Raw genomic sequence first — 16,896 nt, forward strand, 5'->3', positions numbered from 1 at the left:
TGAGATATTTCAGTTCTTTGTTTTTTTCCCTAGCTTTATTGAGGTATAATTGACAAATAAAAATTGCATATATTAACATGATGATTTGATATTATATGTAAACATTGTGAAATGATTACCACAATCAAGCTATTTAACACATCTATCATCTCAAACAGTTACCCTTTTTTTGTGGTAAAAACACTCAAGATCTATTTTCTCAGCAACATTAAAGTCTCTATGTAATAATGACAATAGTGAAAAGAAATATCTAGCACATACTGGGCACTTTCTAGGCAATTTACAGTGTGTTGTCATTAAATTCTAACAGAAAGTCTATGAGACAGATATTATCATCTTCATTTAACAAATGAGAAAACTGAGGCCTTGAGTAACATTCCTAAGGTCACACTGGACTAATTAGATGGCAGTCAGGATTACCAAGTATGGCTGATGATAAAGTCAATGCCAGCGATCACTAATCTAGGTTGCCTCACCTACTATATCTGTATTTCCAGAAATCATTCTTGTTTATTGTTTTAGGAAAGTAAAACCTATTATATGCTCTCTCATTTAAAAAGGGCATACACATTGTTGCTAACTGTACCCCTCAATTTAGCTATCTTTTCCTAAGGTGTGTTAAGGCCATGTCTATATAAATGCATGTTTATTATAGTGTCAGGAAATACAAAACATATAGAAAAACATATTCGAACAGATCTAGTTCTGCTTGCCTGAAATCAAATGCTTGAATTTGGAAGGGGTAATGAAATTTTTGGAAATTATTTCCCTACACTTTTGCAAATTATTTTCATAATAGTTAGCTATCCAGTACCACTGGTAGAGTCAACAAATATCCATGGGTATTTAATCCCAGCTCTACCACTTACTAGTTGGGTAAGTTATTTAACCCATCTGTAAAGTGAGGATTCTATTAGTATCTACCTCACAGGGTTAATGACTTTTAAATGCTTAGAAGAGTGCCTGGCATACATAAATCTCAACAGGTATTATTTACTTATTTTCTAGACGGGCCATCCACTGTCTATCCATACTGTATCTTACAGCTTAGGGCAAATAACTAATTTTTTACTTCACTCTTAGCCACAAAGAATGGGTTCATGATATAAAATGAGAACTTTGGTTAATCAATACATTTTAAAGCTCTCAATTAGGATATTTTCAAGTATTTTTCTTTCCATCTGTTTCTATGTCACAGTGTCTAATAGCAGAGCTTCCCTAAATATTTTTGTCTTATATATCTATCATATGAATGAAACCAAAAGCACACACTAAAAACTGTATCATGGGGCTTCCCTGGTGGCGCAGTGGTTGAGAGTCCCCCTGCCGATGCAGGGGACACGGGCTCGTGCCCCGGTCCGGGAAGATCCCACATGCCGCGGAGCGGCTGGGCCCGTGAGCCATGGCCGCTGAGCCTGCGTGTCCGGAGCCTGTGCTCCGCAATGGGAGAGGCCATAACAGTGAGAGGCCCGCGTATCGCAAAAAAACAAACAAACAAAAAAACTGTATCATGTTTCTCCTTTGCTTCTCAAAATCCTATTTAGACTCTTATAACTCTAAACCTCTTTGAGTAAACAGGTTAGCTGGGAAGTTAATAGGTAGTAATGGTGACTAAGTCCACATACTTGAAGATAAGGGTATTTGTAACTAAGAGCTAAGTTGAACACTGTAAGGCTAAAGGACTTATACAATGCCTTTTAAGGTATTACACAAGTGCTAACAGGTTAAATTACTGTCATTTTCAGAAAATATAAAATGTGGACTTTTTTTGTAACGTCAGGGTGTTTTTTGTTTTCAATATACTTCAGCAGGATCAAGTATTTCATTATCATTGTTTTTAAATCCAAGAGAATATTGTCACACTTGGGGGTCCATGTAATGGGACCATTTTATAGGTTAAATAAAGAAGTTGTCATCAATTATTGCTTATTAAGGTTTGAAGTTACTTGGGACCGTTAGGGCTGGGAGATTTATATAAACCCTCAGATCTCAGACCTAGGTTTGAGAAGGTGTCAGGTATTTAGTGGGGATAACCAGCATTTAGAAACCCTGGATAATGACTATTCATCATTTAAAACTCAAGCATAAATGTCACTTTTATTTATGTGACTTCCCAGGAAGACTCTGGGGCTTCAGCTCCCAGGCTACTGCAGCACTCTGTTCACACCTTCTTACTTACCTAAAGTGGCTGCACTGCATCTCTTTGTTTTTTCCCTCTGCATTGTGACTGCCTTCCAGGGAAGATTTATGTTTTATTCATCTTTGCATCCCAAGTGCCTGGCTGACCTGATGCACACAACTAATATTAGCTGAATGAGTTAACAAATGAATTAATCTTTGGGAATACTATGGCCACAAATTCACGTATGTGAAAGGTAAGTTTTATTATTTAAGAGCTGATTTTAAAAAGGTAAATATACATTCAACTGCTAGCTACCTGGAACAACTTTCAAGTTGTGCCAGGGAATCTCTACTGAAGTATCTATAAGTATCTCTAGTGAAAGTTCAGACTATATGACCAAAAGTAAAAGAACTTTTGCTTTTACTTCGTTATCCCTCTTTTAAGCATATATACATTTCTTTTCTCCTAAGTGGTTTATAAAAGTATATCAAGAATCTAAAGGATATCTACTTTTTCTAAAATTTAAATGGTATTCTATTTTATTGGAAGAGATATGATCTGTGGAACATGATAGCACTAGGTGCTTTAAACCATAGTTTGAAGGAACTAAGAATTCAGAGCCATTTAAGTAAGAACTTAGTAAACTATTTTTTTATAAAGCTGTCAATAATCAACTTCATCTGGTGACTATAAGTTCCCCTTAAATTAAACATTCTTATCTACTTCAACACAAGTAGAAAATAGCCAGAAAATTCTGGGACATAACAAAAGAAGAGTTGCTATACATTAATGCCTATCCAATAATAGGTAGTCAATAAATACTTGTGCAACGAATTAACAAAAATAAAAATCTCATGTGATGGGGGGCAGGGGCAGGGATAAAAAGATGGCAGGCCTCTATACTGCAGAGGTTTACAATATAATAGTGGAGAAAAGCAAAGGTACAAATACCTTCAATTTATGACAGTTCAAAATAAGTGCCACCAGAGTAGTATAATTGAGGAGGAGCACATGATAAAACAGCACATGTACAGAGAATAACACAAAGCAAGATAGGTATGGTTCCTATTATTTAGGATCGTTTTGGCCAAAACTTTTCATACATAATTATTACCAAAGAGCTGTAAGGAAACAGGGCGTGGGTAATAACGTAGGTAATCTTTCGGAACCACAGGAGGGAGGCATATGGCCATAGTGAAAAAGTAAGGGAGGCAGGTGGAAAGAGAAAGTTAGAAACAACTTTCCTTCTGCTCAGCTCCCACTGATCAAGTCTGGACTAATCAGCAAGGATTCTGCCCTTCCCCCAAAACTGAAAAGGATGGAGCATAGAATTCCAGTTCAATACACTCATTCTTGCAATAGGACCATAGGTGTTACTACTTTAACTTTAGGCAACTTTATCTGCAAATCTTACAGCTACACTATATCAATTTTTAAGTATTTGTGACTGGGTTACTTTCTGGGTCATGCATGGAAAAACAGGAGTCAGATAAAAAATCCTGGGACATGGTAACTCTAGGCCCATCTTTGCTTTAAATACATTATGTCCTTCCTATTTAAAATCCACTCAAAATTTACAGCTTCTTATAAAAAACAAAAATTGAGATGAGATTTTACCCAGAAAAGTCCATCTAAAGATTTTTTAATACCTGAGAAATAAGGAAATTTTATTTTAAATAAGTTATGTTAACAGTAAATATTCATTAAAAAAACGGGAAAAAAACCCTTGAACTAGTCCAGTTTGGCAACACCTGATCTACAAAAATTACATGTGAGTCAAAAAGGTTTCCGTAAATCATTAATGAGTTAAAATGCTACCTACTATTCTTGCTTATTTTTGGAAAACCTGGAATAAATTTTAATGTCATGCCTCATATTGTTGAGATTCCACTTGGAAGCACACGACAGACACAGATCAATTATAAAGATTCAAAAGCTATCAAGTAATTTTCACAACCCAAAAGCCTAGGAAAAGAAATTGAGATTCCCATACCAGACATAAGCTCTTTCATCAATGTAAGAGAAGAACTCTTACCATAAGTTGGGGTGCTTTCTCGTCTTCCTTGACTACTTGATCTTCCCTTTTCATATTCATAACAATACAAGACAGTATCTTCCTCCACAATATTAAACCTCTTTCGATATTCCTGATCCAGAAATGAATTTGGTGATTCAGATCCCTTATGCACTGGCTTGCCCACCATGTGTCCTCTGAGGTCTTCACAAGGAAGGTTTCCTTTTTCATCCCTAAAGAGATGGTAAAGGAGAAGGATGTAGAAAAGTGTTACAGTGGTAAAATGACAGAGACAGTCTAAAGTAGTAATAATGTCCTTCCTATATATCTTCTGATCTTTCCAAACTTTCTTTGAGGTTTATAGGGCAACTTTGAATTATTCCTGTTTTGCAGGAAAAAAAAATGCCAAGGCTCAGAGAGGTTAAATGACTAGCCTAAAGGTTACACAGCTAGACATAGCCCATGGATCTTCTAACTCCTGCTCTAGTCCATGTTCAATACTATGGCACATAAAAGACATCATCTTAGCTCATAAATTCCTTTTAGTGCTTAAGAAAGTAGGTATAATGTTAACAGTGCTAACAATGTAGCTTTCTTCTGCCAGTTTATCTAATTGATTCATGGTAATATTTGCACTGCTTAAAAACAAAGATGTATTTAAGAACTGCCACTTCTGTGAGGGTACTGTGACCTTAAGAACTAAGTTAGCACTATATAAACTGGTGTTGTAAGAATTTCAAACAGCTTGTTATTAATTTAAAATAAACCTTAATGAAAAGAATTATTCTCTGTATTTAAACTGTATTATCTCATTTAATAGTAAAAAAAGATATGTTCATGGAACTCATTCTAAATGGATATATCAAAATTTAATTACACATCAGCAACATTTCTTGTGGAGAGAGGGTGGAGAAACCTTACCATATATAGAGTTTAAGAATGGGATTTAAGATGATGGCAAGTTGATTTTTTTTTCTATAGGATTCTGAAGTGAAAAATCTCTAATTTAAATTTATGGGATCCCTAAAACTGTTACTTACACATAGTAAATATTAATCACACAGCCCAGGTGACTGGGACAATAATTTGGTAGAAATATTCCATTTAGGATTAGTTAAAATGAACCTTGCTTATTTTATGATAATTTCACTGACTAGCTATAAAATTTCTGTTAGAAAAGCTCATATTCTAGAACATGACTATGGATGTAAATGCAACGTTTCTTTCCTTGTTGATCACTAATTTTATTTCTTCCTAGTTCTTGTTTCCAGTTCTACCCTAAACAGTGCCATGAATACTATCAAACCAGATAAAATTTAATTTTAAGTGCCAAGACTGAAATCTTAAATCCACAGAATAAACTGAATTATAACAAGACAGATAAAAATAACAAATTTATAAGTGACCTATTAAGTCTTATGAGATGGTGATGAGCTTATAAAGCTAATGTCAATTCTAAAATATGAGTTTCAGTTCACCAAAAATATTATACTTTTATACTACAGTATACTATACTTCTCTCTCAGTATACAAATGTCGAGGTTGGGTTTGTCCAAATGAAGAGAACTATATTCCTATTATTTGAACTATGTAGAAAGTAGTAAATAATATTCTCAAGACTGACTGAATCAGAAAGCTGTCACTCTTTTATTTTTTTTTATTTTTTTACATCTTTATTGGAGTATAATTGCTTTACAATGGTGTGTTAGTTTCTGCTTTATAACAAAGTGAATCAATTATACATATACATATGTTCCCATATCTCGTCCCTCTTGTGTCTCCCTCCCTCCCACCCTCCCTATCTCACCCCTCTAGGTGGTCACAAAGCACTGAGTTGATCTCCCTGTGCTATGCGGCTGCTTCGCACTAGCTATCCTATTTTACGTTTGGTAGTGTATATATGTCCATGCCACTCTCCCTCTTTGCCACAGCTTACCCTTCCCCCTCCCCATATCCTCAAGTCCATTCTCTAGTAGGTCTGTGTCTTTATTCCCGTCTTACCCCTAGGTTCTTCATGACATTTTTTCCCCTTAAATTCCATATATATGTGTTAGCATACGGTATTTGTCTTTCTCTTTCTGACTTACTTCACTCTGTATGACAGACTCTAGGTCTATCTACCTCACTACAAATAGCTCAATTTTGTTTCTTTTTATGGCTGCGTAATATTCCATTGTATAAATAAAAGTATTGCTTATTACCAAATTGTAACTATGAAAGCTAGTTCTTAGGCAACACAAAGAAAATAAATATAAAATCCAGGCACAATTTTATTTTTGGCTAGCTAAAAACTTTTCCTTAACAAATTGCCTGGTGCTTTTTGTTAGCTAGTCCTCTAGCAAAAAGAAACTGACACTGCAATTAGCTTGGAAACAGCCCTAATGAACTTGGGGCACTGGGGAAGGTTATGCCTATCCATAAATGGGCAGACGTTTCTGCCAGGCCTGTGACATGAATGTTAATGCAGCTGAGATCAGAGGGTGATTCAGCCCTAGTTAATTCACCATGCTCTACTTATAAGGAGACACCCTGTGGTAGAAAATGGGAAGGGCTGGTATTCCTTATCTATAATGGTATGAGAGGCCTTCTACCAACAAAGAAGATTTATTAGACATGTCTATATGGGATGCATTCAATAAAGTTGAATTAAGAAAAGTACAGATCAAAACCAAACTTTGCAGTAGAATGAATTGATACATGTATTGCGTATATAAGTGGGTGTGGCTATGTGTATATGTACTCACATTATGAGACCCTGAATAACTCAACATATTAATTTGTACTGCTATAAAAATTTTCTTAATGTTATACATCTATACATATATATAATAAATCTACAGTTTTGCTCTAAAAAGGATTTACGGGAACAGATGGAAAGTTAGAGCACTGCTTCACTGGACTATCTTTATATTTAATGGCTCACAGTAAAATTAATACGAGAAATTAGTATTTAAACTTCACAGTTGTGCAAGACCTATAAATTCTTGGTTTTCATGACAGAAAAAGAAATTTGGTTAAGTATAAAAGTTCACTGTATACTATGATAACGAAATTGTATACAGTCATATAATAAAAAACTGACCAAATTTCACTCACTTCACATACATGAGTGTTTTCTCTTTTAAAGAAAAAGTCACTTTTGCAATCACATTCTTTTTCTGGAATAAATGTGTTCAAAGAATTATAATCACATGAAAAAAAGTCTACCTAATTTGACAACCAGTCCTACCATTTTTAAGGTTTTTTGGTTTTAAGATGAGAAAGCTTTTATTATTTACAATTCAAATTATCACCCAAATGCCTATCCTACATAAACAAAAGTTTTTAATGTAGGAAAAAATAAACGTTCAGATGAGTTAAATTAGGTGAGCCTCATTCATCCTCAAAATGAGAAAAAAAAAAGCCACAGCTGTACCTATAAAAGAATGACAAATGCAAAAAGTTTTATGACTATAACTTCAAATCAAACCAGAAAATGCAGATAATTTATATGAGGCTGTGGTACAAAGGGAGTTTCATGCACATATTTTCTAACTGGGCTATATCAAACGATTGTGTGACGAGGTAACTAATAATCTGACTCAAAAACATTTAGAACATTCTGTTAAATTACACACTAGACTAAGAATCAATTAAGGCGACAGATAATACCCTACTTATGAATTTTACTGAAAAGTATGGAACGTTCAAGCAATACTACCAAAACAAGTACCACTATGCTGATACTTCAATCTCTTGCATTCTCCTGTTTTTGTAAACAGCATGTTTAAAGCTTTTTATTGACTTCAATATATTGCCTTCATCATATCTGCACCACACTTAGAGGACAGAACTGGATTCTTTAACTCCTTTGTCTTCTGAAGTACATTTTAAATACATTCTGTCTAGGAAATACTCTCTTTATTACAAGTTCCTCCCTATCCAAGAGACAAGGAAAGAACATCAAAGAACCGCAGAGACTTGCTAAAAATAATTTTCTAATGTTTATCTGTACATGTAGCCCTCTGAAGAATAAGGTCTTTTAAATAATCATTTGCACTGAAATAAAAATCTTTCCCATTAAAATGAAAACAAACCAAAAGATTCATTTCCTATTTGAAACACACATGGTTTTATTGCTCCTCTTACAAGAGTATTCAAAAAGTCTGATACTATCTTAATAGATTAAAATTCAACTTGAATTTGACTAGGATATCAGATGAATTTGTACATCTGATTGTAAATTTAGCATGACTGTAAATTATATATTAGAACGAGTTTGGAAACGCCAGCTTAGTAAATTGTATCTTCTCACAAACCATGTTCTCACAACCACATTTAATTCTCAAAAAAAGACCTAAAATGTTAATAAAATTGACTGTAGTTTTATTAGTAGATGACAACACAGTATTTGCAGACATGCCAATGTTGTCATGTAGCATTTAGATGGTAAAATGTCAGTACCATCATATCCAACAGAATGAAACATTAGGTATACTAAAGTGAAGAATAGTGAAAATTAATTAAAACACGGAATTTCAGTACTTTTATTTATTAAAGAATTTTAATATTAAGTATAGCTTGGAAACAAGAGACCTTAAATTATTGTTTTTGACTGACTGCACAACTAATTTAAAAACTGAATCAAAATACTTTGTGATTGGTATTAATTATCCCCATTTAGTGCTGGCCCTTTTCCATAATTTTTGTATTCCACAAGGCTGGAAATCATAATGCTTTTGGACAAAATGCATGATGGCACAAAGTTATAGTCTTCCACCTGCCAAGAATTTCAAATAGGAATTTGGAACATGAAATGGAGATACAGCCTCCAGAAATCTGAAAATAGACTTTAAAGGCAACTCATTCTCTTGCAAACTCTCTCTACTTTCTGAAAGAAACATTAATGAACTAACCAAGTGGAAACTGTAGAGACAGAGGTATTGGGGGAAGAAACACTCTCCCTCATCATCATCCAAGAAAAAAAAATCTTCCTCATTACATACATTTAAGAAAGCATAGAAATTATCTCTAACTTTCTCTTTTAGAAATAAAGTATGAAATGCTTCAAAGTAACTTGAGATTTCCTGTGGCTTCTTACCAAAGAGCCTCACTTATTTTTTACTTACTAAAATAATCCTAGCTGCTATTTTATATTAGTTTCCTATTATGTGAGATAATGCTTATAAGATATTTAATGTAGAGTGTTTAATACAAATTAGTTATTGTTATTGTTATTATTAACTAGAGTACAGTCTCTATAAGGCAATGATTTTCCAGAATGTGCTCAGAATTCTTAACTGAGAAAATATTCAAGGTGTTTCGTGAGAATTTACTTCACAGTTTACGTGCACTCAGGTTAGTCTTTAGCTAGAAGCTACGTAGAACAACATGATGGTTAGTTTTATACCTGGGAATATACGGTTCTGCAGGAGGAGGGGGAATGTAGAGATCCTGGAGGGCGGAACTGTCTCTTTTGGTGGGTGTACTGATGGTGCTGGAAGGCGTGGCAACGCTGCTTGTGGGACTTCTAGGTATAAGAGGCTGGTTAAAATGAAAAAGAAAATACATACGCACACAAACAACACACAAAACAACAACAACAATGACACATAGTTATCATTTTTAAATGATCTATTTCTACAAAGTTTTTGAACTTGGCTGAAATCAAGAAGCATGCTATTTAGCACATGGATATTCCTTTGAGTCTCCAAAAACAAAAAAATTTATCGCTTTAGAGCTTTTCACTTAGTTCCTAACTCACCTTATTGTACGGCATAACCGCGTAAAAGCTATTTATAAGGTAAATCTATCATGCAGTGTTTCATAATGGGGAGATTTATCTCACAGTCAGAAACATATTTAAGTTTGCTTTGTTAGAATCCCACTTTTGAAAGAAAGATAATAGAGAGTAACTTCCCAAAAAATTAGTTCACTCACATCCTGACTGGTGTACAAGAAAGATAATTCATATCGTTTCCCAAAAAAGATACATTACACTCCTAAGTCAGTAGAATGTGACAGATTCTCAAAAAAGTTTACAAAAATGGAGTATGAAAGGCCAATACGAGAGAATATTTTCTAGGAAAATGTACTTTTTTCATAAATATAAACAATACTGTCTTCTCCAAGTCATTTTATGGTACATCTTCAAAAGTATGGTGATTAGTGTGACACAATCATTTCATTTTTCATAGGCACACACATTTACCATTGTTTGAAATAATTTTTAGTTGCATACCTATAGATCTCATTTTCATGCCTGTATTTACGTATTAAATAAGTTTTTTAAAAAATTAAGATTCTCTATATACTGAATTAAGCAATACATCAGGATGCATTAACTTACGAGCACTCCCAATTCTAAACGTCACAGCATTTGGAAATGATATTGTGGTTTGAGAAATTATTCTAAAGTGAAACTAAAATTCACAAATTTTCATGTTTATATCTTACAGATCTTACTGCTTAGCTACATATACAATAACATATTAAAAAATAAGAACTTTAATGCAATCGCAAACAAAAATAATGATCACAAAATTAACTATCTTCACATGATAAGATGTTGCCATTTCAGCCAGTATGAAAACACTTTTTAGCATATCTATAATAGACCCATAGTTCTATTACTTTAACACGTATTGCTGGACACTCAAAAAATGGCATAGTACAACTATTTTATATTGTGACAATACTTTTGTACAGATAAACAAAATTTGTTCAAAAATCCAAGCATAAATACAATGTACAATGTAGGTCACTGGGGTAGGCTACATAGTTTATGACTCAGTTCATGGTTTTTGACCTTCCTTTTTACACAGCTCACCTTAATAGCTTGAAATCACACATCCTGCCAAAATGACGGTTAAGTTTTAATCTATGTGAAATAGAAATTAAAGAAAGAGAGAGAGAAGGGAAAAATAATTGATAATTTATTTTGGGACTCTACAGTATTCTATCTTATATGATGTAAAAAAATAGTCAGGAAGTTTACATGTTGAGGAATTTTGATATATTTTGAAAGTACACAGTAAAGACTATTATGTTTAACTATGCTGATTTGGAATAGCATCCAGTTAAACTATGCGTGTCTTTTAGAAACAAAAATTTTGGCAATGGGAAATCCTGAAATTTATATAGGTAATCAGGAGTTACCTGTATAGATGAACACCATGAAGCCTGAGGAAATAAAGAATTATATTCTTTCTAAGGATGTATTACATGCCTCTACAACAGACCTTTGAATGATAGGACCTTTTTTTTTTTTTAACTGGAGTAAAATTGCTTTACAATGTTGTGTTAGTTTCTGTTGTACATTGAAGTGAATCAGCTATATGTATACCTATATCCCCTCCTTCTTGGGCCTCCCTCCCACTCCCCCTCCATCCCACCCATCTAGGTCGTCACGGAGCACCGAGCTGAGCTCCCTGTACTATACAGCAGGTTCCCACTAGCTACCTATTTTACACATGGTAGTATATTTATGAGGTTTGATAGGACCTTTAGATCAAGTGTGATCTGTGATGTGACTCTGTTTATCATTGTTTCCTCTCTGTCAGGACATCTTGGTATTAAATACAAATGACATTAAAGAACAAGTCTAACCAAAATTTAATCATTATAGAAATGTAAAGAAAACATTCATTACACAGTACATTTCTTGCCAAAACTTTCTGTAACAGATGCACTGTGAGAGAAAAACTTATATTCAGTATGCTTTTAAAATGCTCTAATATGCTCTTATTTTAAAATATCCTAACACTACAAGTGAACTTAAAAACAAGTTCTAAAAACACAAGCATTAAAAAAAATAATCTAACAAATTTTTATTCTCTTTCTTCTTTTCTAGGGTCACTACTTCTATTTTGAAGACTTCTCTCCTTTTATTTTACCACCTGTAGAACTAAAGGTAATTTCTCCTGGTTAGTACCTATCCCTGCCCTCCCCAAACAAAGAGGAAGGAAGGAAGGAAGGAAAAAAGGAAAAAAGGAGAAGTAGTAGTCAATGATTACAAGTATATTTTAAATACCTCTGAAGTGTGAGGTAAGGACCAACAAAATATTTTATTCTGTCTGGACTATTACCAGAATTGTCTCTTTAGGGTACTTGTTCCTTCCCCTTCCAGGAAGTTTAAATATTAGCCTTGTCAACTTCCTTCAAATTGATATTTTCTCTAGGTTTCTATTTTCAACACGGAGTTGCTATTAATGTCCTCAGTTAACACAGTTAGTTAAATTAGCAAAAATGTAGAAGAAAAAGACTCTTAGATAGGCTTAAACAGATAACAGGTTTGATTGTGCCAGCTGGTTCAATTAATTGAAGCGGTTGAAAAAAACAACTTCTTTCAGAGAAAGAAGAAATTAGTCAATCCTGTTGTTTAACTCTTACTGGCTAGTTATTTTATTAACTGGTAAATCACAGAAACCATTTAAACTGGTTTATCATGCAGATATCATCTAGCTAATCAAGTATGCCTGTACTAAGTAAAACACATAGTAAATACTAAATATATTCATTGTATTTTTGTCTACTAATTGTACTATTTTTGTCAAGCTAATCCAAGCTAAAAAGTAAACATTATTCTTGAGAATCTCATCTAAAAAAAGACATTAGGCAATGGAAAAATAAAATATGGTAAAATAGAAGCTTCATGGGAAAATGGAAATAGCTACTTAACCCCAAAGGAAATTTGTGATAATTTAAAATTATAATGTCTTAAAAATGTTCTAACTCTGGACAAGAATTGAAAGGGTACAAAATTAAATGACTAAAAGAATGAAGAAGGCATTAAAGAATATTAGAAAGATAGGCAAAATGTGACTAAATCAAGCACAGAATAAATGATGCTATTAGCTGAAATTATCAGTGAGAAATTCCTAGTTGTAACAAGTGCCATTAAAATTACACCTATTACCAATAACCAACAAGTACATGAAAATACACAAAAAGTGACAAATACAGCCTCCCTCAAATCAAAAAAGTTCTCAGCGTTTAATTCAAAATTTAATAGACATATGCCTTAGTTTCAGAAAAAATACCTAAATATGTAAGTATAATAGTGCCGAAGGATAGTTCTTCCTACCTTGGTAACATTTAGTTTTAATCATTTCTTCATAACATAGTATAAGAAAAGTAGTTACCATTGTACTATAAAGAATTTCCAATATAAGGAAAAAAATAGAATTAAAGGGTAATATTTTTTATTTTACCACTTTGCCTTTTGATTCTTTCTCTTAACTGGTAAAATCTGCACAGGAAGAGAATTAAGAGCTTTCATCGCTTACGGATAAAATACAAAGGTATTTTAAGACTGCATCTTCTTACTCAAGTAAGCATGAAGCTTCAGTATAACTCGATCCACTACGGTATGCAATCAAGTATGATATGGATCCATTTTGGATTCTATCCAAGAGGATTTATTTCCTGGAAAGACCTTGCCATAAAATTTATTTTTCATATCTAAATGGTCCTACTGACATAGAGTTTTCCTTCCAGATTCAATGAGGCTCCAACAGGGAGGACATATTTTGCACATATGTTGTTACTCTTCTAAAATAAATCTATGATAGATTTTGGGGGCACTGGCATGCATCTCTTAAAATATCCAAATCCTAAATAAAATGATCATATGCATCTCTTCAAATATACATTTATAACCTTAGGTCAATTAATGATAACTTACTACTGTGAACAGGACTCAGAAATTCATTAGGTTACGTACACATACATTTTTCATATTGTCCATTTAAACTATATAAATACCTTCAAATTGTATCCCACAATATGGTACGGCACAAATCTTCCTCTGAATCATGAGTGATGACTCACTATAGTGATAATATTCTACTCATCCAGTTTAAACATCATCGGGAGACTGTGATTATTATAAAATAAAACTTTCAGCTTTGGAAAGGGATCACTGAAATCTCACGTTAAATTCTCTGATGGCTCAGGTCTTTTCCTTGTGTCCCCGATTCTAACATCTCTAAGGTAACTGAGCACACCTGGAAGGTATTAATGTACCTCTGAAAACACTATGTTTTAAAGACTATGAGAAAAGAACGTCTATACCTTAAAAACTACATCTGATGTTAAAGGTTTTATTTGAAACAATTTACATTTTAACAACTCTTGGCAAGCGTATCTTAATTTAGTCGTCCCTCTATCTGGTAAGTGACCCAGCTTTCACAGAGCTATATAAAGTCTTGAATGAAACCAATGACATAAAGACAGCCCCCATGTTGAAGATTAAAACGGTGCGTTACACATTATGTAGTTATCTCTAAAATTCACTAATGCAAATATCACAAAGAGTTTGCTTTGTCTTCCAGGGGGAAAATACTCATTGAAATATGAATGATTACATCAAGTATAAAACCTGGCCATTTATTTTATTCACTCTTGGGAATAAGCACAGACTCAAATGGATCACAATATCCCATTATTCTAGCACAGAATGTTCACACAAGTCCTTATTCAGTTCAAACACGTTTTTATTATAATTCCCAATACAAGTACCAAAATATTGTTTTATGTTAGCAACTCTGAGTCATCTAAACAAATGCTCCAGAGAAAATGTATTCTGGATTTTGGGAGGCAAGAAGTTGCATACAAACTTGTAAATTTCTTGACCATGTAAAGAATGTTAGATCTAATTTGGAAAATTATTGGGCATAATTTTTCCTGGGTAAGCTTTCCTTAAGTAGTAAATTATGTGAAAAGAGCTTAAGCAAGAGAAACACTTGTATTCAAGATTCTTGCACTCAGTTTTTTCACAGCTTTTTCTAGAATCCAAGGTTATAAATACAAAAGATTTGAGTCTTCTTTTTTAAGCATGTAACCTTCCCTTTCCTATCAGACTACAAAGAAAACAAACATTTTTTCCAAGCATATATTTGATCAGGAAGCTATATCTATATAAGTTAAAAACAGATATATGGGCCTAAAAGTAAGTATGTAGTTACCCAATGTACAACTAATATAGACTTTAGAGTCACACTACGAAATGGCTTTTTCCAATTAATCATCAAAATTTGCACATTGTACTGAAACTACCATTAGTGTATTTATTGCTGTCCACTCTTATTGGCATAGTTGATACTGCAACATTAAAACTGGACTTGCAATTTTTTCAATTTACAGTAAGCATTTTTAGGAAATTAACTAAAGAAATAGGAAGCTAAAGAACAAAGAAACTAAAAATAAGTTTTCATCTTAGGTGATTATTTGTAGTCAGTGTTAACATTTTGAAAGCACGTGGTTGAAAAACACAAATGTGATTTAGATCCTTTAATTAATTTGCTTAAACACTGGTGAACAAAAATGTAATGTGACAATTGCTTGCAGCTATTTACTAATTTGAGCATGTAAAACATATAATTGTTTCTGCCTCCCAGTCAGCACCTTACATTTTTAGTTAAAACTTATTTTCTTCTCATGTCATATCTAATATTACTTGTCTTCCTCTTCAAAACATGCTTTTAAAACAAAACTCTCAGAAACATATAAACTTTGCTACCAATGTTTTTTTAGTCACCCCAACCTATAACTTTGATATTAAAATAAATTTTATTATTGCTTACGTTTTTTATTTTTACAGAATGACTTTAACCATTCATATCTATATGTATTTGAAATGTAACAATCAATTAATGTTCTTCAGTCGTTACACCAGTTGAAAGACAAAATTGACTCCTATAACTATTTGCTTTCCATTTCTTTTTCTGCTCAAATTTATTTAATTTAAATATCCTGTAAAAATGGCATCAAGGTAATGCTAAGCAATAAAATTTAAAGTGAAAAGCACAAAAACCACACAAGAAACTATCACATCGATTTAAGAGACTTATGGATTAGAACAGTTTAGGAGCAATTCTAATGATACAGCTTTATATCATTTTATACTAAAAATGTGTTTAATGAAACCTATATCAGTATATCGAATTCCAGCATTGATTTTAGTGATTATTTTTGAGATGCATTCTCACCAAAAAAAAAGCTGGGCTCCTAAATGTTTTTGAAAATTGTTGATTCCCAGTGATGATTTCAATCAACATTCTTGCCAGTGTCCAGCTAATTCTCCCATACATCTCTTGTAAGAAGAAAATGACACCACCCATGCAAGCTGGTGACCTATGCACACTAAATTTAAAACCACAAACATCAAAAAATATACACTGAGGTCTATCCATAATTCCCCAGGATTTGTGTCATCGAATTGGAAGAACTTGACCATAAGCAATCACCATGCTTACCAAAATCCAGGACATTAGTAGAGGGTGCTACTAAGGACATGTTTTAAAAACAGTTCTCAGAAAGCAAGGAATTGCTAGTTTGCTTTCTTAGAATAAAGATTCTACCTCAGGTAAAACATTACTATATATGAATGGGTGCCGATGACAACAGAATTCAAGTCCAGATTAAATCTGCTTGTAGTATTTGACTAAAGTAGCTTTAAGTCTTTCAGTTCTATTGCAAAATGTCTGAGAAGTCAGGAATTTAACAAAAGAGCTGCCAAATTTCATGAAATGTACTAATGAAATTGCTCTGTGAGCATGAAGTTGAATTGTATGCTTTTGCTTATTTGGCTATAATTCCATGAATGATTTTCAAAAGAAAATCCAAATTAAAATTTATCATTGCAGTTAATTAATAATAGAAGCTACTATTCGCTCTAGAACTTCCATTAAAACATGTGATATTCCTCAAAAATCTTCTACTTTAGGGTAGATAAGGTTATGTTTTAGTTGTATAGGTACGAATTATTTCCTTATTAGTT

At 33.1% G+C, this 16,896-nt stretch overlaps 1 protein-coding gene across 4 annotated transcripts in view; it reads right to left on the minus strand.

The window, feature by feature from the left end:
* Positions 1-16,896, minus strand: part of CNKSR2 (connector enhancer of kinase suppressor of Ras 2) — a 258,143-nt gene that overhangs the window by 99,843 nt on the left and 141,404 nt on the right. For all 4 annotated transcript variants that reach the window (XM_060137023.1, XM_060137022.1, XM_060137021.1 and 1 more), the window contains 2 exons: positions 9,526-9,659; positions 4,158-4,369 (listed from right to left, as the gene is read on the minus strand). In XM_060137023.1, the coding sequence (XP_059993006.1) occupies positions 4,158-4,369; positions 9,526-9,659 (346 nt within the window). The remainder of the gene's footprint in view (positions 1-4,157; positions 4,370-9,525; positions 9,660-16,896) is intronic.

This window comes from Lagenorhynchus albirostris, chromosome X (assembly GCF_949774975.1).
Source record: "Lagenorhynchus albirostris chromosome X, mLagAlb1.1, whole genome shotgun sequence".
In the NCBI taxonomy this organism is placed as follows: Eukaryota; Metazoa; Chordata; class Mammalia; order Artiodactyla; family Delphinidae; genus Lagenorhynchus; species Lagenorhynchus albirostris.